The following is a 27,277-nucleotide window of genomic DNA, read 5'->3' as shown; positions in this document are numbered from 1 at the left end:
CAGGCTCAAACAGCAGCAGCTCATCTCCAGCCACCTTGCTAAAGAGGCAGACCCTTAACAAGGGGAAACTGAGGCACGCAGGGCTAAGATAACTTCAAGTGGTCCAGCCTGCAGCATGGAGCATCCCAGACACTCAGCCCCGCAGCCAGCACCAAAGCTGCTCCATCAAACTGCCCTTTCCCTGTACCAAGTGAATTCAGGGAGTTTTCCTTGTGCCACCAAAGCTGGTGTTTTCCCGGTTGTCATCGGGACATCACTGGGGACGATGAGCAGTCCACAGCTGGTGCTGAGCATCTTCTGGGGGCAGCCAGAAGGGTAGGCAGGCACGGATGAGACCACATCCGAACCCTTCCTGACGGACACATGGGATTTGGGTTGGTAGTTTGGGCTGAGCTTTAACCCATCCTGTCCCACTGGCACTCTCTGCTCCTTGGGACGATGGGGACAGACATGCCATGTAATAGAAAATCCCTCCTATCTGCCCTTGGGTGCATCCTGGAGGATGCCAGCCTGGATCTAAACCCAGGGCTCTGATAGCAGCCTGGGGAAAGGGGGAAAAAAAAATGCCCCTGAGGATGAGGAGTCTGCCAGTGACATGGCCCCATTGCCCCAGCCAGGGCAACACTGGTGGACAGCCCCAGGGCAGCTTGCCAAAACCTCTATCCTCCACGGCAGGATAATTCATGGTGGAATGGACCTTGGGGGGTCTCCAGGCCACCTTCCCACTCAAGGCAGGCTCAGCTACAAGGCCAGACCCTGCTTGGTTCATTCAGGGCTGGAAAACCTCCAAGAATGGAGACTGCAAAACCTCCCTGGGACTCAGAGCACCATGTTACATCTCCACATCACCTGCCGAGGTGTCTCCGGGGCTCTGCCCACCTCGCTGCAGCCTCCAGAGTAATTTTGCTTTCTTCCCTTACTGAAGCAGCTCCAGACCAGTGCAGCCTGCCAGGTGTTCGGCCTTTTCTTCCACACCTTTGCTTTTTTGGATCCAGAAAATCCTGTGGATTAAAATCGGGAACACCCTGAGATGAAGTGCTGTAGTGGGATTGAGCTTGGGACCAAGCGGAGCAGCTTGTTCTGGATGAGCAATAGTAATGCCCAGATTGATTTATTAATTTTTTTGCTGTCGATAAGGGGTTTCCAGGTAGCTGCTGGGCTTTCCGAGCCTCGTGCTTGCAGAGGGATGCTGTGGGGCAAGCGTGGACCCAGCACAAGCCTCTGGTGCTCTTCACGATCCTCACCATCGTCACTCCTCCTGGGGAGAAGCACAACTGCTGCAGCAAGGCGCAGTGAATGCAGACGGGGACTCTTGTGTCACTGCGTGTGACAGAGGCACAGCTCAGGACCCGCACATAAACTGGGAGGGGTGTCCATTCCAGGAGCAACCCCCGGGGAGCGGAGAGGGAAGGAGGACAAGCAGGAGGGCACAAAGCCAAGGCCACGTGCTCCGCGGTGGAGGTTTCGGCCGAGCTTTGCCATGATTCCCCCTCCTGCTACTTCCTGGGGGACGGGGACGGGGATGGGGAGGGATGGCAGTGGAGCGTGTCCCTTAAACACAGCGACCAACCAAGGAGGAAAACTGATAGCAAACCAGGAGGATTAGCCAGGGAAGGTGGAGCCGGCTGCACTATTCAGGCTTTGTCGGGGGAGAACAATGGGGCCTTTATTGAGGAAGGGAGGTGGCGGGTTGGCAGGCTGGCGGGGACAGTTTGGTACACTGAGTGTCCCTTGGCCAGCTGGGAAGACAGGGCACTGGGATGTGGGATGGGGCGGTTTGGTACCCAGTGTCCCCTAGCCAGCTGTGGGGGCAGGGAACTGGGCGATGGGATGGGACAGGTTGGTACCCAATGTGTCCCTTGGCCAGCTGGGAGGACAGGGAAATGGGACCTGGGATGTGGGATGGGACAGGTACTCAGTGTCCCTTGGCCAGCTGGCGGAAAAGGGAACTGGGATGTGGGATGGGACAGTCTGGTACCCAAAGTGTCCCTTGACCAGCTGGGGGGACAGGGAACTGGGACAGGCCAGTTTGGTACCCAGCATGTCCCTTGGCCAGAAAGTGAAACAAGGAACGGGGACATGGGACAGGTTGGCACTCAGCATGTCCCTTAGCCACAGCTGGAGGTGCGGGGAAACTGGGACATGGGAGATGGGACAGGGGATGGGCCAGTTTGGTACCCAACATATCCTTGGGCGGTGGGACTCGTCCCAAGGTGTCACTGCGAGCCCCGCATACGCTGACCACATCAGGGCAGAGCTGACACGGCTCTCCCCACCGCCCGCACACAGGGGCTTGATCCACGGCCACCCCTCCCAAATCCTTCGGCAACGGGAGTCATGATGGGTGGTTTATGGGAGTGCGTCGGGCTGGTTCTGGGGACCCCAGGGACCCTCGCAGCTGAGAGAGAGGAGCATCCCACGCTGGGGACATCCCAGACCAAGTGCTGCCACCTGCTCCAGACCTGGGCAGAGGGACCTCGGGGATGGAGAAAGCCATCATCCCGTGGGCTCTCCCTCGGCAGCCCAACGCAACGTGGGCTCTCCCGAAGAGCCGCCTGGGTCTTTTCATCTCATCTCTTTTGTTTCAGGCTTATTATGTAAATAGCTGATGCGCCCCCGTAATGAGAAAGTAGTTTCCCAGAATACAAAAGGCTGTAATTATCTCATTAGCACGCGGAAAGGAAAAGGAAATGTTTCTAAGCTGCTTGCTTTTATTTCCCACAGCAGCCCAAGAAAGCGCAGCCCTGAAACAGGGACCTGCCTGCCCCGAATCCTGCCACCCCCACCCGATGCTGCCACATTTGCAGGAGAGAAAAGCAAAGCATGGTCCTCATGTCTCAGAAATAGCCACATACTGGGGGGGGCTGACAGCCTTTAACTGGGCCCTGTTACTCTGAGGATGCTGTGGGTCCCCAGTGCTCTCAGCTGCTGGGACAGGAGGTGTCACTGGAAAGCAGAAGGTCACAGAGGGACAGGATGGTCCCCATCTTCCCAAATTGGAAGTTCCTTGGCAGGACTCCCAAGCCGGGATCGTAGCACAGAGGACAGATTTCCACAGTTGCATGCTTGCAACAGGATGGGATAGGAAATAGCCTTAGGACACATGGAGATTGCTCCCAGGAGAAGGCATCTAGGATGTCTTTGGTGTTGCTTTCCTTTCTGAACTCACGCCTTCCTTGCTACTAGCTAAACGCCCAACGCTTGGGAGCAGAGCTACAAAGGTCCCTGCAAAGCATCCCGGGCTGCAGTCAGGAGCTGGTCCTTGCTGAGGTCTCCCAAAACCCCTTTCTGGTGGTTTGCTCCCGCCCAAGCTCTCCGTTCCTCTACCCTGATCATGGCCCTGTGGTCCTGGCTGAGTCCTCAGTGAACTGGCTGGAAGCTGCCGACACAGCAGCAAACTGCTTGTTGGTTTGGGTTGACTTTCTGCCAGATTTGTGACCTGGATTAGGCCATGGAGAGAGCTGAAGAGCAACAGATCCGGATAGGATCCCTTCTACAGCAGGGACTCGATGGAAAGCTGGTTATGGGCCATGATTCCTGCAGTTCCCCAGAGGATTTTCCTGGCTCCAAGGGAAAAACTGCAGGGCTCTCTCAAACCACAGGGTCTTGGGGGGAGAAAACAACTTTCCACGCGTTTCTGTGTGCAAAGCCAGCGCCAGAGCTTTAAGTATCATGTAGCTCCTAATCAACACCTCCTTGCAAGCCCTGGGCAGAGATGCAGGACAGCCCAGCAGCATTGATGTATCCCACTGGAGAATGGCCCTAGCAAATCAGCCCTTCTTAGCACCAAGATTAGCATTAACAAAAGCAAATATCTAATGCCCCGAGCAGGACTGGTGCATTCACTACATGCCATCGCCCTGCTCATCACAGCCAGGACCCTCTCTCAAAAACCTCCTTAAAACATAACGATGGGATTTCTCCAGCCTGGATGTGTCTTACAGCACTGATTTGCAGTGACCTGGTCCAGCAGCCCTAGACACCTCATGGTGCAAAAGGGGCTGAGGCTCAAAGCGCAGCTCAGCTGAGCCCTAGGAGATGCTGGGCAATGATGTCCTGCTGGAGTTTGGACTCTGCCCTTGCACCAAGGGCTCGTCCATCTCTTTGTAGCCCAGCAGCAATCGTAAAGCCTTTGCACAGATAGATGTGAGATGTGCAGACATGCAGCAACCCCGTGGCCAAAGAGGTATCTGAAGGTGGCTACAAGAACTTGGCACTCCTTGACCCTCCAACCTGCCTTCCCGAGTTTGCTTTTTGGCCCCAAATTGGGGGTCATCTATTGCAAAGCTCCCATTTCCTTCGGCAGGGATAAATGGGAAAAGAGAGGTCTGTGTCCTAGGAAAGCAGTGGGAGTTGTTTGTCTGACATTGTCTGGCTTTTGGTTGTGGAAAAAGCTTGTGGTTGAAAAGCCTGAGATCTGCATGTTTTTGCAGACAGGTTCAAGTGCTTTCGTGCAGTATTTCAGCAGTGGAGGAAAACCTGGCAGCCATCAAGCCAGGATATTGGAGGGGGGGGGAGGTCAAAGAATTTGGAGGAGGTGCAGAAAAGAGCCACAAGAATTATTTGAGGGCTGGAAAAAATGCCTACGAGAGACGGGAAGAGTTTATTCTGTTCCCCTCTTCAGACTGAGGCAACTTGAGAAGCGCGTAGAAGAAAAGGAGGTGCTGACGCACTGGAGCCGGGTGGGAGGGGAGTGGTGGTGTCCCTGCTTCTTGAATCGAACCTTGTGAATGTGCTCTTGGCCAGGTTTGGGTCGTAAGGAGGTAACTCATGATGGGCCATGACGCGCAGGAGGCAGAGCAGTAGCTGAATGGTCTTTTTAGAGGACGTGATGTACAAGGAGAGGCTGAAGGCTGTTTGCTCAGCCCGAAGAAGAAGAGGGATATGACTGTGAGTGGCATCTGAAACTAATTGGTGGGAAAACAAAAACCTTCTTGGAGGTGCATGGTGGTACAACTAAGGCAAGCAGTGCATTTTGCAGGGCAAGATGGGAGCACTGAGAAGTGAGGCAGGTCCATCTGACCTTCTCCAGCCCTGCAGTGGTCCTCCCCTGTGCCCATGTCCACCCTTCCCAGCCCGGGCAGGGAGCGGGAGGTAGGCTCCCATCTCACCATCACTGCTGGAGCTGCCACATGGGAACACGGGATGTCCACACCAACCCAAGCGACAACATTTGAGGTGCTGGTAGCTTTGCTAAGACCCAGACTCAAACACCTCCCATGGATATATTGGCCGAGCGTGACTGCAGGTCTTTGGGTTTCAGTGGTGTTTTTCCTCCAGGGTTTTGCCGCAAACAGGTGGTTTTGCTCCCTACAGGGTCCGCTGTCTTCTTGCTGCTAACCCATTACCGGCCTTCCCTTCCCTCTCCATATATCTTTCTGGAAGAAGCTGAAACGATCACAGCAAATTTTTTTTTTTGCCCCTTTTACGCCATTTCTCAACCTGCTCCACCAGCCCAGGACATGATTACTTTTTACCTCCAGCTGAACCAGCTCGCCGGCACCACTGCCAACAAACTGGAAAGCCACCAGAGCCCTAAACATTGCGCAGGTGTAAGTCCTATCCACCACCCCCCCCCCAAAAAAAATGCATGTTTTCATTGTGTCGGTAATTGCTTGCTCATTAAAACAGACGCAAACAAACCCAACTATTGAAGGTCACGGGCACACCTGTTACCGCAATTGGCGGGGGGTGGTGGAATTTTTGACCTTCAGATGCCTTTGCTGCCTGTCCTGCTGGGACCACATGCCTGGGATGGTGCGTGTGCCAAGGCACTGCCTTGCTTTCAGGCTGTTTGCTGGAGCTCTCTCTGCCCGAGACCAGTGATTGATTTCGTTCTCGCATGGCACGGTGCCTAGGTATGTCTCCCAAAGGCCTTTGTTACTAGAGTGTTAACAATTAACCTACTCAGGCAGAAACAGAGCCAGGCTTTCATAATCTAGGCTTAGTTAACCATTCAGCTGCTTATCTGAAAGCAATTTTTCTCCTGCCTAACTGGAAGGCATTCGCTAAGTCATTTGGGTAAAGCAAGTGTGAAGACGCAGGGGTTGTTTTACGGATTATTATATTTAAAATAGCATCTAGGGGTCCCCTGAAGCTGCAGCCATGGTAGGAAACCTTGGTAAGAGGTAGCCATGAAGAGTTTAGCAACCACAGCTGGGGAAAAGGAAATTTCACCCCAGATTTTCTGCATCAGGCATAAAAATATTGCTGTCTCCATGGCAGGGCTGCTGGGGGAAAGGCCAAGGGGCCATCACGGTTGGATGGGATGGGGAGATCATGCAACACGGAGATGGTGGGGATCTGCACCATTGCATGATGTCCCAGTGTCCCTGGCCAGAGGGGAGGGTGGCTGTACCAGTGAGACACTGCACCTTTCCTAGGTAAGGTGCTGGCATGGAGATGCCTACCAGGAAGGATGCTTTGCATCGATCCAGGCAGACAAAGAAACCCTTTTCAGCTTTTATTAACACAGTAATGGCGAGAAATGGGAAATGAGCTCAGTGTTTTTTCTGGAAGGGTTCCCGTCTCCTCCTTTGTGTCTGCAGAAAGTCCCTGCACTTGGGTTCCTGCTGTAACCAGGGGGCTCTGGGGAACTGGGGAGGGCAGAGGTCAGTGAGGGCTGAGTGTTGGTTCTCGGAGGTAGTGGCTGCTATGATGGATGGATGGACGGACGGACGGACATCACTCGGGAGCAATTTGGGTAGAGCTAGTCCTCCTTGGGAGGTGGGATGGACCTAGTGTCTCCCTGAGAGCCTGGTGAGGATGAAGAACGAGGTGGTCCTGGTGCCTCCTCACCCCCGCAGAAGGGATGTAACATATGGAAAGATAAAACATCTGGAAAGGACAGTGGCTGGCAGGTTGCTTAAAACTCCTGCTTTGGTTTTCCACCTGTCTGGAGCCTCCCCACGCCACCACGGGGCAGGGGAAGCCACTTTTGCCCTTCTGCCGTGGCTTGGGGGTCTCTTCCAAGCCCAGCCATGCTTGGAGACGACTCCTCTTTCCTTCTAAAGGACAGACATGGGAGTGAAATGCTGGTAAAGGTGAGCCGTTCGGCTTCCCTCAGCCCCCCTGTGTTCATGGACGGTGAGGCTCAGCATCCTTGTTTCTCTCATTGGGAAACACCCGTAAACTCAATTTTAGTTCGTGTTCCCATGGGAGGAAGGCAGTTATGAGATTTAAGCAGGAGAAATGTCCTGGGAAGGTTTTTAAATCATGCATTCCTCCAAACCTGGAAGGAAAAAAACTGACCCTTCAGCTCTGTGCCAGAGCATGGCAGTGTTATTCCTTACCTTGCTGTGCTCAAAACTTGATTTCACAGTTCACCTGGGGAATGACCGAGGTAAAACCTGACTGGGAACTGGAGCTGGCTGGAAGATACAAAAGCAAGAGCAGTTCTCAAAAAAATGGCCCTTTTTGGCAAACAAAGATGTACTGTCAGGGATCTGTTGGCACTTCTGGAATCTCCTTAAGAACATATTTGTAATGCTTGTCCGTATGCTCTGTTTATCAGATCGCGGGTTTACAGTAAACATAAGCTAATAACCATTTTTTTCAGAATATTTTCTTGGATGACTCCCAGTTAAAAGGAAAAAAAAAAAACATAGAAAAAGGTCCATTTTCAGAATCTGCCCCTGCAGTGCAGCTTGGATCCCTCATCCCAAGAATGCACCTAAAACCTCCCCCCTGGTTTTGGGTTGCTGGCACCAAACGGGAACACCGGCTCAATATCCCAGTGGGCGTGGGACACGGCCCTAAGCAGAAGCCTCCTTGATGGGGAAACCACCACCTGGGAGCCTGGGGATCCCCAAGGGCAGATAAAGGCTGTAATAATTTGCTGGTGAAGACCACCGATGGAGATGCCATGGGGCTGAGCAGGCACCTTCCTCTGAGGTGTCTTGGAGGACTTTGCCACGACTCTGCCCAGGCTGTGGTTCTCGCCCCACTGAGGACATTTGTCTTCCCTAGCTCATACTGCTTGTTGTTGTGTTGGGTTTGGTTGGTTTTTTTTTTGGAAGGATCAAACTTTCCAGTGACCTCATCCTGACCTCAGAAAGTCAATGTAAATGTGCAAATGTCACTGTGGAATTTACCCAGTGAAGAAAAGGTAACCTGGATTTCTCCTCCGTCGGCTGAGCAAGGCTGGGGAGCACTGCACGGAGGCGATGCGGCCACTGCCTTTCCCTTGTCCGCAGCTGAGACCTTCCAGCACATCCCTCCCATGGCAGCTGGTGTCCCATAAAAAACAGACACAGCCTATAAAGATCCCAAAGTCATTGAAAGGCAGGTTATTCCTAAATTAGCAGAACAAAAAGTCTTCCCTTGATTAATAAAATCCAAAGGCACTGTGGGTTGAGCGTGGCTTCAGGTGGGTGTTCTTCATCCCTCCTCATCGCTCCGTAGCCCAGCCTAGTCTCCAGGTGCCCAGCAGGCACCTAGATTAATCCCTGGGCATCGTGAACTCATGAACTGTCTATGGCATTGTTCTTTGGAAAGTGCCTTTAGGGTGCAATGGGGTCATCAGCCCTTAAGTCCTGCTCAGTGCGTTGGAGAGAGATGTGTCCAAATGCCGCGCACCAGATGCATGACCAGACCCAGATGCTCCTCTCTGCTGGTGGAGGTTTTGTTACTTATGACTGATAAACATTTACATGTTCTGATTGTAGTGGGTCCCCACGCCGCACTGCGTGATGCTCGTGTGATATTTGTTTGCCGCCCAGTCTTTAGACCTCAACCAGTGAGTGACATGGAGACGTCTCTGTTGGGGGACAAAGGTGCAAGCTGCAGGAAGGTCATGAGCAGTGACTACAAAACGTCCACCCAATGCTCATCGCTTCATATTGCCGGTGGTTCAGCGGGGCAAGTCCCCTGGGGACCCTCCTTGGGTGGGGTGATGTGCAAGGGGATGGAGAAGGTTACACCGCCAGGCACATCCTCCTCTGCCTCACAGCTGCCTTGCCCCCTGTCCATGATGGGGCACATCTGGTGTGTCCCAGACCGTGGAGGCTCCTTCACACCTCAACAGGAGTTCAGCTGGGATGGTGGCTTTCACCAGAGCACCTTCTTAAACCACTTTTTCCCTCTGTGACCACCTCCATACCCTGCTCTGCCCCAGAGGAGCTCTGCCAGCTCACTGTAGGTATCAGCTCTGTGTCCTCTCCCTCCGGCACAGCAGTTTGCCACGTCTGTCTGCCGGCCCCATGACACTCAGGCCATAATTCGGACAGGGCAGCGTTCTATGAGAAGATCAGGATGCTGGAAAAAGGGAGGAGGCTACAGGCGGCACGCCTGGCAGAAGCCTCCAGAAATGCAATTTACTAACAGTGAAGTCAAGCAGCACAGACCCTGCTTTAACCTTTTAAATTTTTTTTCCATTGCATTATTAGTGCAAATAGCAAGACCCCATGAGACACCACATCGGAGCTGAGCTCTAGACCTAAGCTAGCTCTCCAAGGAAATAAACCCAGCTCTCCTGCTTTACTTGGGGAGGGCTGATTTGACAACCCTACCCCAAGAAGAGGGAAAACCCCACTGAAATGGGGATTTTCTCCATCTCCCCTACCTGCTGGCCCAACACTCATATTTTATGAATACACCAATCAGGGAAAACCCAAGGGTTTTTTAACTAAAGAAATTCTGTTGAGAGAAATAAATCCATGTTGGTTTTTTTCCCTAGTCCCAGTCCATGCTGGGACATGACTGCAGAGGCTTTGCCACCCTTGGGGCGGGTAGTGGGGCAATGCAGACCAGATCCATTACTTCTGGGTCCAAGAGTACAGAAACAGCTTGATTTTCAGCTGGGACTTTCAGAAGTGACTTTCAAAAGGCCTTTTAGGAAGTTATAAATTGTTCCCATGTGAAACCTGTCTTAGCACCGGTAGCTCTGGACCTTGACTGCCTAAGCTGATAATAAATTCAGTGCCAATGCAACCACCAGTATTTGGAGAATTTCCCCAAAACACAGATGTGAATAGGCCTGGGCGCCTATGAAGCCAGAGCTGAAATCACTGAACTGGGGTTTGTGATGGTGATGGAGCTGAGGAAGAGCATGCAGACATGTGAGGACTGGTCCCAACTTTTAAAACCATTATCTGCATGTTATCCACTTCCCATGGCCTAGTTTTGGCCAATCCAAGACACAGCCTAGGTAACAATAAAATGGAGTAGGGGAATAAAGGTTTAAAAGGAAATTTAGGATGACACCGGGACAAAAGCATCTTTTTAAAAGCTCAAGTCCATGGGACAACACTCCCAAGGAAGAGATGGGACATGTGTTGCTTAAGCCCTGTTGAATCATCCCTAAGGGATTCGCTGGAGGGAGCAATAGTGTGTGAGCCTACAGATGGACCAGGGCTGGAAACCTTCCATCCCCATGGCCACACAAACTTGTTCAAACCTGGGAAAAGTGACAGAAATAATTCAAGCTTGGGAACTGCAAACGGTCGTGTCCAACTGATGCTGTAGAGCTGTGCCCTCTAAATTCCACGCAACCCCCTCCCCTGGGAGCACCCAACCCTTGGACTGAGAAGTTTAAGACCAGCTCTTTTACATAGCAGTGAGTGGGATTTGGGGGACCAGTGCATGCTGCTCCTCCAAGGGGGACTGGGGGGGTCACGGAGAGGAGGACAGCCCCATCGTCTGCTCCATACCATATACTGAGACATGACAGCTTCTGTCCTTGCATCGCCCAACCCAGAGATTTGCTCATCTCTGCATGATGCCAATCTGCAAAGGGTATGGTAGATAAAAGGCATCTCTTTAACAGTCCTCTCCTTTTCCTCCTTCTCCCAGTGCCACTGACCTGTGCCTCCACCTCACCTCTGCGCTGCCATGGCCACGCTAGAGACGCTGCCCGTTCTTAGTGACCCGACCTACCCCAGCCCGGAGAACTTCCACAGTTTTGCTCCCCGGCCATCCCAACCCGTCTCCCAGAGCACCATGGGGAGCGTGGGCAGTGGAGTTGCCAATGACCAAGAGTTCGCCATGAAGAGCGTGGGGACCCGGACACAGAGCAGTGGCCGGCAGACAGAGGGGTCTCGCAACGGGTACTCCACACGGGAGATCTCCAACCGCTACTCCGGCGAGGAGAAGACATACAAGTCGGAGAAGGTCTCCAATTCCCTCTACATCAACGGCGACCTGCGCAAGAGCGAGAAGGTGAAGATGGACATCTGTGGGAACGTGACCACCAACAACGAGAAGAACATGCCACCTCCTCCCCAATACCGAGAGCCCAGTAACCCACCAAAGATATTGCCAATCTCCGGCAAACTAGACCAGGTGAGAATCCCCACCTCCTGGACCAGCTTGATGAATGTGGCACATCTCTAAAAACACAGACCAGGAAGCCTTGGGTAACGGTGCAATCCTGACAGATAGTCTAATTCTAACTATGTAGATGGCATCATTCTTATGTACAGATAATACAATTTTTATTACTTTCATGAGGTTGAGCGAAGGGGAATATTAGTTCTGGAGGAACCCAAGAGCATGATCACAAGTCTTCCACAGCTAAGTTTCCAGCTCATTTAAGACTGTATTTAAGTCACTGGCTATTCCAACCTACCCGAGATGCCATGCCTACCTCCCTGATTGACGGGGAGAGAGCTGGAGTTGGCTCTCATTTCAGTAGGTCCAGCATCTGAGTCCCACTCCTATGTTTTGTGCCATTTATAGGCGATCTCCAACAGCCCACTGCCACCAAAAGGTATTGTTTGAAAGCAGCTACGAGCATTTGTTCAAAATCCCAGTGCCTCTTGTGAGGGACAAGTTGACAAGGTTTGAAAACTACCCCTGTAAGTGTTATCACCCATCCAAGCCCAGTCCTCGTGGCTTATATTGGCTTTGGGGAGCAAACACCTCCCAGGCCTGGAGGTGCAGAGCCCCAGAGCCAGCGGTGGTTTATATAGCCTGCTGCTCTGCTCCAGCATCTTCCATAATTTGCATCCTGAGAACGCTGCCTTGTGCCGTACTATTTCTGCAGCGTTCGGTGGCCTTGTCTCCTGGGTTGTTAATCCACCGGCCCCTGTAGTCCCTCTCAGTCCCACATGCCAGGTGCCAGGTTTTTGGTCTCCAATCTTGCCTGCTCACTAGGGCTTATTCTGTTTCTCCTGGAAGGCATTTTTCAAAACATCTTTGCTAATATAAAGCGGCTTCCTCTGGGTTAATTTTCACCTGAAGCCCAACCTGCAATAGGGGAGACCCAATCCCATTTTGAGGGAAATTTTGTTTCTATAGGTGCATTCACGGGGTGAGGAATGTGCAAGGTTTTAAAATCCTTTCTAAATCCTTTACAGCTGTGGTCCATTCTCCCCCCCAGCACTGCTTATGCCCACAGAAAACACAAACATTCAAATGAAGAGCAGCTTCAGCATGTTCCTTGCCTGGTGTTGCTGCACTTGGGCCAGCAATGGCTGGGGTCACAGCTCCTACCTACTCCTGTCTGAGCAAAAGCAGGGCATGATGTCCACACAGGGGAGAGACGACTGCCGGCAGGAGGGAAATGTGATGCTCCTGGGGAAAACTGGCTGCTAATCCAAGGGTTCAGTCCAGTTTTCAGAAAATGGGCAATGCGCCCTCAACGCTAGAAGTCCGTCAAAATATAATCTGCTAAAATCAAAGAGTTGTTTTGATCAGGTCTGGTAGGCAGGTGGCAGCCCTCCTTCTTGCAAAGACCACTGAGGACCCAAGGAGTATTCTAGGGAAAAATCACGATGATTTGGGGTGAGTCAAGATTTATTTTTTTCAGTTGGGGCAAGGGAAGAAAAAAGTGTTGCCCTGTGAGTGACCACAGGTCCCTCGTGTTAAATCCCAAGTAGTCCAGGGTATAATAAGGCTGAGAAACATGGAGCTAGGCCAAGACGTCTTAGCTCCATCAGCCCCATCCTGTGCTGACGTGTCTCTTTTGTGTGCTGTTACCAAGCTTCCTGCTATGTTTGATGCGTGGTCCTTTTTCCTTTTGCAGAGCAATGAGCCCTTAGTTAGACCCTCAGCCTTTAAACCAGTAGTTCCTAAAAACTTCCATTCCATGCAGAACCTCTGCCCGCCGCAGAGCAACGGAGTGACAGAGAATAGAAAGAGCTTGAACCATGCCAACAGCAATAGCCCGTCCGCACCGAAAAGTGGACTCGACAAGAGCAGCCTTAACAGGACTACAAACCAAGTGGGGGGCCTTTCGGATTCAGGCCGTAACTCGTTAACGAGCCTGCCCACGTACGGGACAGGCTACAGCCAGCATGTGGGTCCAATGAGCGCCTCCACGAGCCACATCAACCGCATCGGTACCACTTACGTGGACAAGAACATCGTGGGATACAACGGGATATCTACCTCAGACAGCGGGCGGTCTTCGAGCAAGAGCACCTCTTCGTTCAACAGACTGAATCATCTCAACGAAACGATGCCTTTCCACTCGCCTTCAACAGACGACATCATCCAAGACCTGGAAGACCGGCTGTGGGAGAAGGAGCAGGAGGTCCTCCAGATGCGAAGGAACTTGGACAAAAGCGAGGCAGCCATCTTCCAAGTATTCGAGGAGAAGCAGAAGATCTGGGAGAGGGAAATGGAGGACCTGAGGCAAAACTATGCCAACAAATTGCAACAGGTCTCCAAAAAGGCGCAGCGGGCTCAGCAGGCCTTGCAGCTCCAAATCTTCAAGCTCCAGCAGGAGAAAAAAAAACTCCAAGATGATATGGGACAACTCCTCCAGCAACGAGAGGAGCTGGAGAAGAAATTTGTGGCTTTCAAGAAGGAGCAGGCTGAGTTTCTCCCAAAGATTGAAGAGACCAAGTGGGAGGTAAGAGCCTTGTTGTAGCAGACCTTGAGTGAGGTTTTCATTGAGGGCTCTGACAACCCAAAGTACCTCCCCTTTGCCCTAAGTGGACCCCATAGACACTGGCTATGGGTTGGTGGCCTCCAGGTAACAGATGACACTTCAGTCACCTCTTCATTTGTCTGAGCCCCAAGCCTGTGGTTTTCAGTTAAACTGAGTACAACTTTTTGTGTACACCTCCTGTGCTCGTCGATAATTTGGCTTCCCAATGTGTGACGTTTTAATTCAGTTTCAGTGAATACAGGTCTTTCCATACAGGTATTTGTGCCTACCAAAATTGAGTTTAAGCCTATTTTAATTAAATTCTTCTAACATCTGCGTTTGGGCAAACCTTGAAACTGCTTTTCAAATATTTGATTTTCTTTTTTATTTAAGATATAAAGCAAGTGAGCTAAGAATGATACCGATAGCCAAGTCTACCTCATTCTTTCCATTGTAACACAGTTTCCAGTTGCTAATAAGTTTATCTCTCTTAAAAGGCTGAAAGGCAAATTCCTCTTTCTAGTTCTCCTTTTGAGTCTTACATATTTTTCTGCTGTTTCTATTTTTAGAACATTTTATCAAAGTCTGTTTGTATAGCCAGTACTAACATTTTTTTTTCAGCTTGATCATGTGAAGAATTTTAATCCTTCCATGGACTGGCTAGAAACTTTAAATTTATTAAGAGTGCAGAGGCAACATGTAGCTCTAGAATCAAGAAGACCCTATTCTGCTAATCCTGATGGAAAGTCAATGAAGCTGGGATTAATTAGGCTCTGAAATGTGCTATTTGCAGATGTTCAGCAGAGCTTATTAGAGGCTTGCTGTAAAATCTCTGCAAGTTACATCTCAGAACAAGCAGGCTGCATTGTGCCACATGATGTCTCCTTTGGCCAGCTGCTCTGCCCAGGTCTTTTGTTTCTTCCAAGAAGTTAGGTCTGGAAAGTTCCCCGATTTTGCACCAGCAAAACTGCAGATGGGCTTCTGATTATTTGCTTCACTGCTATAGTTCTCTCTGCAACAGCTAACCCAGTGATACCAATGTAAAGACAGGGACTCAACTTGTGGATCAAGACACCTAAAATTTGTAGACACCTACACTCGTTGACTTGCTCTCCAGGCTCCATGGACTGTATTGCCTAGATCTCCACAGCACCCAAGTAGAGGCCAAAATTCAGTGTTTTAATCTGTAAGTTGATTCCTATCCAAGCTGTTCCTCATCATGTATTTCTCTGCCTTTTGGGAAGAGCTAGCCCATGGAGAGCACTTTCAGGAAATTGTGCAGTTTTTCTAGCTAGGCAGTAACTATGCCACTTTAACTACACCTAAACCAGCGTGACACAGTTCTGCATCTGCTGCAGGCAAGTGCTGGTGTGGATGTGGGTAGTCACAGAGTTAGGTCTGCATGGGGAACCACCACGGCTGTCAGCTCCAGGGAAGGTTGCTACCCATAGGTAGCAGCAGGAGACTCTGGGTACGTCTCCTAGCTCTTTAGCCATTTGTAGTAAGCACTAGACTGTCCCAATAGCTGAGCTTCAAGGTCTTGCTCAACATTATGCACCAGGCAAGCCCTCTATAGCACAGAAAGGTGGAAGTTGCAATGAAGGCAATGGAGAGGAGACTGTCTGAGGAACATTGACCCTACTGGACCGGAGCAGCAAGGGACCTTGCAAGCACTGCAGGAGGGAGGAAAGGCCAAGCATTTCATGTGTGACAAGAGACAGGAGCTTCAGGAGGACGGGACACCCTGGTCTGGAGGTGGCTACCAAGGCTATTTTTAATTATGCCTACCCTCTCTGATCACTGATGGTTCCTTGGTGCTACTCCCCAGCCTAGATTCCTGCCAGCATAGGCAGGGACTGTTTGTCTCTGCAGTCGTCCACAGTAGACAGATCAGATCTGCCAGCGCAGAGCCCTGAAAACCCTGGAGTTCATGGGAAAATGAGGGTTTGGTAATTTTTATGGTTCACTTCCAATACCTACAACTATTCGTGCAACTGTCACCTTTGGTGGACTACAGAGGTGCAGAGGAGTGTCATATTGAATGGTGACACCTACGTAATGCAAATACACACTGCAGCAAGGGTATTTCCACTGGGCTTGTGTACCCTACCACATGGGTGAGACTTGAGCCCGTCAGGATGAAACCTGACAGGCCAGTGCCCAAGGACAGTGCATGGTAGTCCCATTTCAGCAAGGATGGGTTGCAGCTCTCTCCTTGATCTTTGGCAGAGGGGCTGCCACTCTTCATGCCCTGCCCCAAAAGAATTAAATAGCTACCAGTCCCTGCACTGTCCCCAGTGAAGTGAACCCTAAAATTTAGTCAGCTGGGTTCTTTAGAAGTCTTCGGGGAGAAAAGAGTCATAGGACAAGTAAGTAATATCTATTGTCTCTGTGTCCTGTCCTACACTACCAGTGCTCAGGGAGAGCCCGGGTGGTCTCTGGGTCTGAGATGTTTCTGTCTCAGGCTTGTTCAAGGTCCAGATCCCATTGAGGTCAGCGGGAAAACTCCTGCTGAGTTCAGAGGGTTTGGGGTCAGGCACCACAGGCTTGTGGTTAGGTGAGTAAGATGAAGGCAGGGAAGCATCAGTGCCTGCTCACCACTGGTGAGGACCACACCACTTAGCTTAACTGTTTGGTCAGCTCCAGCTACAAACAGCATCAGGTCCCTGAGAGCCAGGAAGAAACACCAAATCTCCCCCACAAATGTGGGGACAACTTTTAGGTCTTTGGCATGGTCTGGGTCCTGGTGAAGGCTGGAACTCAGTCCTTGAGCAGCGTCGCAGGCTGTCCCCTCCATTACCTGAGCCTCAGGGGACAAGCAGCGGTGGTGGCTCCTCGCTGCCTTCCTCCTGCCTCACGGCTGCTCTCCCCATAGGTGTGCCAGAAGGCAGGTGAGATCTCCCTGCTCAAACAGCAGCTGAAGGATTCCCAAGCAGATGTCTCCCAGAAGCTGAACGAGATCGTGGGACTGCGGACGCAGCTCAAGGAAGGTAAGAACTTCCTACGGGAGAAGGAGGAGCAGATCCTCACCCTGAAGGACTCCTACAGCTCCAAGAGTGTCAACCTGGAGATTTGTGAGAGTGAGCTGCAGCGGAAGATGAGCGAGGTCCAGGTGCTGAGGGAAAAACTGAACCACTGTGAGCTGGAGGTCTCCGGCCTGAAGCGGACACTTGCCAGCATGGGACCTCCAGGACCTTTTGGTGGGGAGCTCGGTGAGAAGCTGCGGGACCCGCTGGCCTGCGAGAGCGACGAAGCCAAGATGCAGCGGCAGAGCGAGGACAGCGCCAACACGCTGCGGAAGGAGGTGGAGCGGCTCCAGACGGAGCTGAAGTTGGAGCGGCAGCAGCGGGAGCAGCAGGTGATGGACTTCGAGGAGGAGCGGCGCACGTGGCAAGAAGAGAAGGAGAAAGTCATCAAGTACCAGAAGCAGCTGCAACTGAACTATGTGGAGATGTACCAGAAGAACCAGCTCCTGGAGCACAAGGTGAATGAAATGAACACGAAGGCCACCAGTCCTCCGCACACCGAGGAGAAAAAAACATGGACTCCCTCCAGACTCGAGCGAATAGAGTCCACCGAGATCTGAGGTGGGATCAAGACAATACAACATAATTTTTTTATTGCTGTGCATGTACTACCTACTCAAGCCAGTGATCTTCCGAAGGATAATACGCTACCGTGGGAGCGGCGTGAGTCTGCTCGCACCAAGCTCCATCACCCTTACTCTATACTTCTGTGCTCTGTAGGTAAAATAACTGTGGATGTGCGTTGTTTTTCTATCGATAATGCGACATCTCTTTTGGTTTTTTTCCTAGTACAGCTGGTGAGGGTCAATTGGCTCTTTTGTAATCTGCCGTGACTGTTACTTCGCTAGAGGCTGCCATCCCCTCTCCTACAATTCATCCCTCTTCGGTTGGTTGTTTTGGAGGGTTGTATTTGGTTTCTTTGGTTTTTGAAGCATTTACGTGCAGCAAAACAGTTCAAAGTGGCAGGTTTTTTTCAGGGCATTTTTAGCCACATTGGCTAATGGAGAAAAGCTCTCGGGATCATGAGCAAACTCACTGTTCTGCTTCAAGTATCCTGTCTAGACGGTGGTCTTAGTGAAGTCAGTGGGAGGTTGGCCACTGATTTCAGTGAAACCAGACATATCTCTACCAGATGACTCCCTCTTGCCAGCCCACGGCTACCACAGTTGCAAGAGGTTAAGACATCCCTGAGGAGCAGGATGAGCCTGTTCTGGTAACATAAGCCAACAAGGAATGATTGCCCAGCAGGAGCCCCTTTGGAGGCTCAGCAGAGCTTAACATATGCTGCGTTTTCATTTCATTGGGGTTTCCTTCTGCAGTTCCATTTCTCTCCTGGGTTGTGGCCAACCTGGGAGCAGAAACACCCTCCCACCTCCGCCTCGGTCCCCCTATTCTTACCATATACTCAAGCTGGCTACAGCAAGAAAAAAACTTGGAAATCCAAGCTAGTTTGCCTTCCCAAGAGCCCTCTTACTTCCCAAAGTCAATGGAATCAAGGTTTGGGGAAGCCTCCAAACCTGCGGGATGTTTATGCAAACTGAAGCTTTAGCAATTTGCCCCAACAATGAGCAATTGTGCTACCCCATCCCCAAACCAGTGATGCTTTGGTGCGCTCTCTTGGTCCAGGGTCTACTTAAAAAATGGCACCCGAGCCTCACTCAGGAGTTGCAGCGAGCACACATCAGCATTACCGCTAGATTGCAACGGGGTGAGCGTTAGCCTTCAGTACAGCCATTTCAAACAGCACCCATAGCAATCCCACGTGGCACCACATATTCCAGGGACAGAGATAACGCAGGTCTAGCTTACGAAAATATTCAGCTACTAACTCTGAGCATGAAAGCAGTCATAAGAAGGGAAAATACTTAAGATCACGCAAGTGCTTATGCCCTGGCAGAATAATAACCAAATCCTATATGCACATCACTGAGAATGGTGCAGGCATCAAAAACCAGCATTCAGCTTGAAAAGGTGGGCAAAGTGGGTTTGATTCTTCCTTTCATGAACACTTTTTTACCATGATTCACAGTAAAGAGAAAAAAAAAATGTTGCAAAGCGGAGTCTGCACTGACTGGGGAGGGGCCAAAGGATCAACGCAAGTGGGAATTTCAGCTCTCTGTCCTAGAGAGCAGCTAGAATAACAAAGCTAGAATTAGCACTGGGACGTCTTGGAATGTCTGTGAGGTGACTCCAGGGAGAGTTTGGCCAGATCACATTTCATGTGAATAGCAAGGAAGAACCTCAGGATGTTGAGGGGCTGAAGACCTTCAAAACAAAAGCCCTGAAGCTACAAATTTTCCACGTTCCCTTCCCCAAAAGCTCCCCCTCTCCATCACCAGGTCTGACCTTCAAGTTGGGAACAGATGTTGTGGTGAGCTCCAGACTGAGCAAAAAAGCTGAGAAGGAGAGAGGAGACTTCAGTTAGTCCCACCAACCTCCAGCCAAGGTCAACAGACAGTATTACTGGGCAGGAACTGTTGGTGACTGGCAGCGATCCCTGGAGCCCCAGAAAATGGAGATGTGCGATGAGACCAGAGCATTTCAAGGTCCCAGTTGATGGTACATCTTTTCCCACTGCTTCTGCCTGTGCCTTTGGAGCTGGAGGATGACACAACCCATCAGTATGGAAAACACCAGGGCAGCTCAGGCTAAGCCCCTCTCCCAGGACCAGCCATAGAAAGGGGGACTAGGTTAGGTCTGACCCCTGAAGGGTGTGGAGAAGAGTCCCACTACGAATCCTGCAGGTTCTCCAGCGCTCTTGCACATCAGCCTGTGCACACCACCGAGGAAGGAGTGCAGCTGCCTGCCGGTGCCACCCAGCAGCAGACTTTGCCATGCCAAGGGAGACACCCACATGCACTGCGCAAACTTACACTTGGCCAGGCAAACCCTAGAGCTTCCTCCATTTCATACATGGGGCCTTTGAGATGGAGCCAAACATCCCACAATGTCAGGGGTTGGAGATCTGGTGTCCTGTGTCATCTTGGCTTTCTGTGCTTCTCTTTTCACATCAGATAAACCCACAACCCACTCTTTCCCAAAGCAGTTGTGAGGCATCTGTGCTTCTGAAGGGCTTTGCAGCCCTTGGGCAAAAGGGCAAAGCATAGAGAAATGGCAAGAGGCTTAGACCCAGGTGGTCGTATGGTGGTTTTGAGGCCACCACGTGACAAGCAAACCCAACAGCAAGTGTCCTCACCACAAGATGGGTCCAATAACCTGAAGGGTCATTTCCACCTTTGCCTCTCCTGGCCCCACTCATGTTCTGGCTGGTTTCCCACTAACCATCGCAGAAAACAGCCTTTCAGTTGGTGGCTCAAGAACACCCAGAGTGATTGAGTTTCAAGGATCTGCTGTTGCGGAGGTGTACACCGCAATTCCCTGCTGTGTTAACACTCAAGAGGAATGGACACCGGCATCGCCCTGTGGGACACCTTCTCACCAGAGCTCCTTGCTAATCCACAGGCAGGAGAAGCAGGGGCTTGTCTGGCCTCCCCACATACCTAGATCCAGCCAGCAGCAGTCAGTCAAGCCCTCCGGCGTGCCAGGTTTGCTCCGTCATCTTTTTCCTAGATCTTTTTTGCAGTGGTGCCAGGAATAAGTGTGTCTTGAGGGACCCAGTGAAACCTGGAGGCATAGGGGTTTGTCTGACTGCTGGAGGGTGCTGGACTGCCCAGGGACTCAACGGCCTCACAGTACATCCATCAGGGACTGCAGAGTTCCTTGTTATGGAGCAGGAGCGGCAAGGAGAATTTTTCACCTTGGAGGAGGGAAGGTACACTTGCTTCACTGCATCACTTTGATCAAGAGTTGTGCTCCAGATCTGAGCAACCTCAATCGAGGCCATTACCTGGATGACAGAGAGCCTTGCAGACGCCTGTTAAGATGCTGTGCTGCTGCTGGTGGTTTTCCCTCTCTTGGGATTTGCCCAGCATCCCCCAAGAACTCAGATGTCCTGCAGAAGCCACCCCCCTATGCCATGGTGACGTAAAACCCAAATGTTTTTGGCAAGTGCCCCAGCCAAACTGCCATGAAGGATTCCTGTTCTTCAGGAATCCTCCCCACAACTGGATGCACTGCTCCCCATCACGCCCTCTCCCATGTGCTTGCACTGTGTGGCCACATGGTGGTGACCCCTCTTGCAGGTGACTGCCCTTTGCTCAGCAGAGATGGAGCAAAATGATGGTGGGACACCTGTGTTGCTGTTGTTTGTGCTCAGATCTGGCCCAGATGGGAGCTCACCTAGCTCTTTCCAGAATTTAACACTTTTACCCATTGACTGGATGAAGTCTCCCATCACAAAGTCTGTGTTGAGGCCCTGAGGTCTTAGCATTGGACTAAGATAGCCAAGGGGTGCCAGACTGGCGTTTTGATGACATATCCAGGGAATGGCCAAGGAGGCTGACATCTTGTCTCTTGGAGGCTCGGGCAGGGCTAATAAAATGTTTCTGCCCCATGAAACTCAACACAGAGTTTGGGTTTGATCATAACCCAGCCGTCCCCTCCGCCTTTGCTCAGCCAGCTCTGGAGCTGATGGGATTCAGTGTAACGTATTGGCTGACATGTAATTCTCCAAGTACTGCCCTCAAAATCTTGCACATGGTTGGTGTCTCTCCTGAAACAACAAGTCATCTCTAACTTGCCATTGGCAAAATGCCGTGGTCACGAAGGTCTCAGGTCAGTTGCCCACACCTGGGGTCCAGAGACATTAGAGAAGCTCTGGGATACCTGATACATGGGGCTGGCCAATATGATCCAAGACCTATGGGAGAGCCAGGCCAGTGGTGGGAAGACCTGCGGCACCTCTAGTGGCACATCACCCACGTGCAGGCAACTGAGTCGTGCTCCAGGCATATCCACATGGCCATTATACGAGCAAATAGAGGACACTGATCAGCTCCAGCAATTTCCATCCATAAGGATTTGGACTAAGCAGGCTATCCTGCCAGGGAAGGTCTAAGCAGCCCCTCTTACCACCTGCTGTGAGTTGGGCCGCTTTGTTCCACCATCATTTCAAGGTTGGTTGCTGTTGCTATAAGACGCTGACCCAGCTGAGCTAGTTCCCTTCACGTAGCCAGCACTCCTGTCTCACCCTGAGGGTGAACACCACAACCCTTGCACGTTGTTGTGCTTCACACAGTCCCACTTAGCTTCTGCCACCGTCTCGTGGCAGCCAGCTGCACTGTTCCTGCTGTCACTGGCATCATGCCGGAGGGAGATCACCTCGGGGTTTCCGCACTCAAGATAGGAATCGAATTGTTGCTCTTATGCTGCTACGTTATGCGGAGACAAGTGTACTTGGATGTAAATAACAGCCCAGCTCTGTATATACAATGATTAAATGAAGAGACAAGAAAGTTCTGTGGCTTCTATATTGCCGAGCGGGACTGACAGTAGCAGCCGATACTGCATTTGAGCGCTGAGCACTACACGGAGGATGCTCAGCACCCCCTGAGCTTTTGCTGGCTGCAGTGGAAATGGGGGGGGGGGCTCAGCACCTCCCAGGAAGGCAATCCACTTGGGATTGGCTCTGACAGAACAGCCTGGTGTCACTCTGTCCTGCTTTGATGCTTGCTGTCATCCTGAGCCAGGATTTGCAATTGTCCCCTGGTTAAGGCTGAAGTCCCCTCTGCCCATCCTCATCCTCATGTCACACCAAAACCCCTTGCAGACAGTGGCTCCCAGCGGTGTCCCCCCTTGAGCCCTGCTGCCCATGAGTTCTGCCCATGGAAAGGACCAACCCACCCCACTCCTGCCCCTCGCAGTGGCACTTTATAGCTTGCTCAAGACGGCGAGCCCATGAGCAACATGACCAAAGATCTCTGGAGGGTGTTGGGCTGCATGCTGGGAGCTGCCTCCTGGCTTTCCGGGGGAGAGATTAGGCTGGTGTGAGCTGGAAAAGGGGAATGAGAGCTGGCAGGGGACAGGAGAGGGCTTGGATTTCCCTGTGTTCCACCTGGGAATGTTTGCCGGTCCATGAGGGGCCCTTCCTGTGCTAGATAGGACAGGATAGAAAGGAGTTCCTGGGTGAGCTGATTGTCCCCAGTTGGTTACACCAGTATCCTCCATGGCTGTGCCAGGCTAGCTCCACACATTGCCCAGGGAGAGTGTGGACCAGGGTCTGTTCCCAGGAGGCAGGATGGATGCAATTCCCCTTTTTTCTTGGGGAGAAGAGAGGATGCATGCCAAGCCATTAGACTTGTCTTCAGGGCGACAGGTCTCCTCTAGTTTAGCAGCAGACGTTGCTACAGGGTCCAGTCAAAGCCTTGTTCTGGCTCAGTGTGAATTGCCCAGGAAAATGTGTATCCTGAGAGCTGTGGTCCTGCTGGCTGCCCCCTTGGTGTCCTCTCCCCAGCTCACCCCAGGGCGTCCTCAGCACCTTCCTTACCAGGGAACCATCTTCCGAGGTGAGGGCACCGTGGTCTTTGCTTCCCCTGCTTGGGGTGCTGAAGGCATCTCTGCCCACCTAAGCTCCATGAAGGCTCCTGATCCTGGTCCCAGCCTTGGCAAGTGGAGCACGGGCCAGTGGGAGATCTGTGCTCCTCCACCCACAGTGCTCCTGTGGATGGGTGCTCAGGTGGCTCTGCACCTTGGGCACATGCCTCTTTACCGTGCCTCTGCTCCCCAGCTGTGCTAAGCCTTCTACACTCCATTCCCGCTAAGACCACGAAAGCCTGCTGACATGCAGTGACAGCCCTCACTTCTGTCCTGGATGGGAGCAGGTCCAACTTGCCATTATTTTAACGGAACCCTTCAGCCTAAGCCTTGAAAGCCACTTTACAGAGTTACTTTTCATCGAGACCCTTTGCTGAGGATCTTCTCATCATGTTGCCTGTGCCCTCCTATTCCTCTGCCCCAGCTCTCCAGACTCTCCTGCCTCCTTTTAGATCATCACCATCCCCGTTGTCCCAGGAGCAGTCAGTGTCTCTCCCAGAACTCTCCCAGATACGTCTCAACGAGCCGGAGCTGAAGCCCAAAGCCCCCGCTGAGAGTGGCATGTCCCGACCCTGCCCTCAGAGGAGCTTTCTAGACTACTGATCCTCACGTCTTCTCTCCGTCGTTCCTGCAACAGCTAGATCGGCACTGCTTTACCTCCAAGAACAGTCTTGCTTCTTGCTGAAGAACATTCAATTACGTGAGATCATTGCATGGGGCTTCACACCATCGCACCACCACACCCAGCCAGCTCTGGGGCTTCCCTGGTCCTTCCACCCCCTGAAAAGACAGGGGTGTGAGGGGTGTATGAGTATCCCTGGTCTGTAGGGGCACGCAGCACCCATGCCACCTGGTCCCCAGTGTATCGAGTGGTTGGGATCACATCCAGCTGTTTGCAGATGTTGGCTTCCCAATAGGATGTTCCATGCTGGCAGTGTAACTGCCGGCAACACCAGAAATGGGCTTCTGCATTTTCAGGATAAGCCTCCTCCCTGGTTCTCCCAATGAAGGGGATCAGGTCAGGTCTGGAGCCTGGGACAAGCTCTGACACACAGGGTTGTGTTTTCACGGCTCTTTTACAGATCTGTTTTCTCAGGCAGAAAGTCTCTGCTTTCTGTCACAAAGCAATAGGTTTTTCTAGAGTGATTCAAAAGGGACTATTCCCAACTCTGATAACTGCAGGCAAGCCAATGTCCCCTTGAATACCTTCACAGCTCCAGCCCTGGGCTCTCCGCCTTTGGAAAGGGATGCAAGGTCCAGTATGGCTTCAAATAATCACCAATGGTTTGAGCTTGGTGGTTCCCATTTGTCTGGAGAGCCCAAAGCTGTCCATATCCAGTCTGGGTCCCCAGGAGGTGTGGTCCATCCCCCTCTGGTGCCCGTCCCATGACTTTTACTGGGACCCTGCAGCAGGTCTTCTCCATTAGCTCACCCACGTGGGAGCCGCTGGGTCCCCTGGGGCATCTGAGCTCACAGAGTCACGTTCCGTGACAGCCAGACACTAGTGGGAGACCATGGCGCTGGCTCTGCCATTCCTGAAGAGCCAGGCTGTCCTAGGAGCTCTCTCAGAGGAGAAGGTCCCCTTTGCTGCATCGGTGGCACGTGGGTTCCCTTCCAGTGGCTGAAGAGAGCAAAACGTGGGCAGGCAGTGCTCCACCACCGGTGCAGAAGTGTTCCACCACCGGTGTAAAAAAATGCTGCACAACCGGCCAATGTGTCTATGCAGTCCCTTTCCACGCAGCGGTGTCCCCGCAGAGCCCAGCCCAGGGCTGGAGCTCCTCCAAGGTGTCTTCGTTTGCACTCACTCGGACCTGGTAAACGCTGTGAGCCGAGAGGAATCCCTCTTGGTCTTTGCCTTGCACCGGGCAGTACGCTTGTGAGGGTTTCCTCATCCTAAATTGATGCACGTTGCTTCGTCGCCTGTCTTCTGCGTCTGTTCTCCAGCAGATCAATAGGTATCCCCCCAAAACCCAGCTCCCCGATGGGAGAACGTCAGGTTGGGCCAGCCGGCACCCCCGAGCAAGCCTGCTGTCTGATTTCACCAGCAATAAAAGCCCCGCGGAGGAGCGACCAGAGCTCTCTGCTGCCGCTCCACTGCTGGGTGAGCTGCAGGCCGTGTCTGTGTGTAGGACCTCTGCGTTAGACCCTTCGTCCAACATTTTGGACCTACCCGACTGTAAATTCAAACCCAGCCTTGTGCTTTCTTTCCTCTTGTTTGTTTCTTGACGCCTCGGTCTCTCTCTGCTCTTACTGTGAATTCAAACCAGAAGTGTTCTGAACTCGACTCCGTTACTGTTTTGTTTCTGCGTTGACTGTTGCTGGTTCTCTGAACTGCGTTTAATGAGACTTTGCAAAAAAAAATTTAAAAAAAAATTTAAAAAATTATATACATATATATACACACACTTAAAAAATAAAATATTTAAAAAATAACTCCATAAAGTTGGGTGTCTCTCCTGTCCACCGGTCACTTCCAAACACCATTGTCTTGACCTTGCCTCTGGTCAGTGTATTTAAAGACAAGGGGTTGAAAAAGAAAGAGATAAAACGCAGCATTCTGGGATTTTTGTACAGCAAAGGTGTATCCGTTTTGGAAATTCTCGTTAAAACTATACCACACTTCCCAATCTACTGCTAGTCTGTTGTATGTTTCCATTGGGTTATCAAGATGTGAAGAGCTACTGCCTTTGCGATTTTCTACGGTGAATATATAAATATCTGTACAGAGGTATGTATATATATAAATATATATGAAGATCTATATGTATACGTATCTCTCTCTCTCCTATCTCTACCTGACTGTGAAGGATTTTTATTGGGCAAAATAAAATGGAGAAAGGCCCCGTTTTAAAAACCCGACTGTGTGGTTTGTCTGATTGTGTTGCGGGTGGGAGAAGTGGCAAGACCCGTGGGGGATTTCGGGACAGACCTGCAGCCGGGCTGGGGAACTACAGGGAAGACTTCACCTTGGACATACCAGCACCCTCTAGTCAAGAGCTTTCTCATAGGTCCCGTCCCGGAGGATGGAGAGCAGCCTGGTGTGGTGGAGCGGGAGGGGAGAGGTGGAGGTTGCCGGGAGCAGAGTGGGACATGGTGCACATCCATGTCCAGCTGGGATGTTCCCCATTCCTGCTTTCCTGGGGCACAAGGGCTGCTCGTGCTCTTCAAGCACTTGAGAACAAGCACCGCAAGGCCATGGTGGTGGCTGCAGGGCTGGACGAGACATCTGTGTTCGAGGTCTCACCCCAGTCTGTAGCTCACATCCCCATGGGTGTGTCTGGAGCCACTGGGGATGTCCCAGGACTGACTGAGAAAGACACAGGCTTTCCATCGGTCCCACAGCCGGTGTCCAAGACCTCCCAACATTCGTGTAAGTGACTGAATTGCTCCCAAGCCTACCACCACTGGCTCCCAAGCAAAGCTCAGACCCGAGGGATTTCCAGGTGAGGACACACTGGGGAAGACAAGACCCAAGTGGAGACACCAGGCACGGCCCTGGAGCCAGCTGTAGTGGTTATAGTGGCATGAGCTAATTCTCCTTCCCTCCCGTGCCAAGACCTCGCTCGGAGCAGCCGCATCTCCCACTGCAGCATCTCTCTGCGGTGTCCCCAGCCCTGGGGCTCAGAGGCTGCCACCGTCCAGAGAAACCTCTGCTGTGCTGGGGCTGTGAGCTTGGGAAGGGAGCCGGTTTGAGGGAGCTGCTCTCCGGGCTGCAGGGAACGGGGCAGGGAAGCGTGGGATGTCCACCGATGGGCAGCCTGATGCTCGGTTGGGGAACAGGGCTGCTTCCCTGGCACGAGTCCTTCACGCAGCTGAAGGAGCGTAAAACACAAGCAGTCAAAATACCACCAAATTCGTGTTGGATCCCCGGATGGCTGGGGTGGGGAGAAGGACGTTGCCAGGGAGGCAGTTTTGCAGGCTGACCCCAGGCTGTTTTGCCTTCCCTCACAACCAGGGAGTTAACCCGATGGCCAAAAAATCCTGTCAGTTTGCAGGTTTTTCACTC

The 27,277-nt window shown here is 51.8% G+C and overlaps 1 protein-coding gene across 5 annotated transcripts in view; it reads left to right on the top strand.

The window, feature by feature from the left end:
* LZTS3 (leucine zipper tumor suppressor family member 3) overlaps positions 1-20,623 on the top strand; it is a 50,313-nt gene extending 29,690 nt beyond the window's left edge. For 4 of the 5 annotated variants that reach the window (XM_052780829.1, XM_052780826.1, XM_052780828.1 and 1 more), the window contains exons 2-4: positions 10,792-11,280; positions 12,965-13,795; positions 16,689-20,623. In XM_052780829.1, coding sequence (XP_052636789.1) covers positions 10,831-11,280; positions 12,965-13,795; positions 16,689-17,399 — 1,992 coding nt within the window. In that variant the 5' untranslated portion in view covers positions 10,792-10,830 and the 3' untranslated portion in view covers positions 17,400-20,623. The remainder of the gene's footprint in view (positions 1-10,791; positions 11,281-12,964; positions 13,796-16,688) is intronic. The other variant, XM_052780830.1, reaches the window with a different exon arrangement.
* Positions 20,624-27,277: the final 6,654 nt, after the last annotated feature.

This window comes from Harpia harpyja, chromosome 2 (assembly GCF_026419915.1).
Source record: "Harpia harpyja isolate bHarHar1 chromosome 2, bHarHar1 primary haplotype, whole genome shotgun sequence".
In the NCBI taxonomy this organism is placed as follows: Eukaryota; Metazoa; Chordata; class Aves; order Accipitriformes; family Accipitridae; genus Harpia; species Harpia harpyja.
Note: the sequence above shows the minus strand (reverse complement) of the source record. Positions and strands in the feature narration are given on the sequence as shown.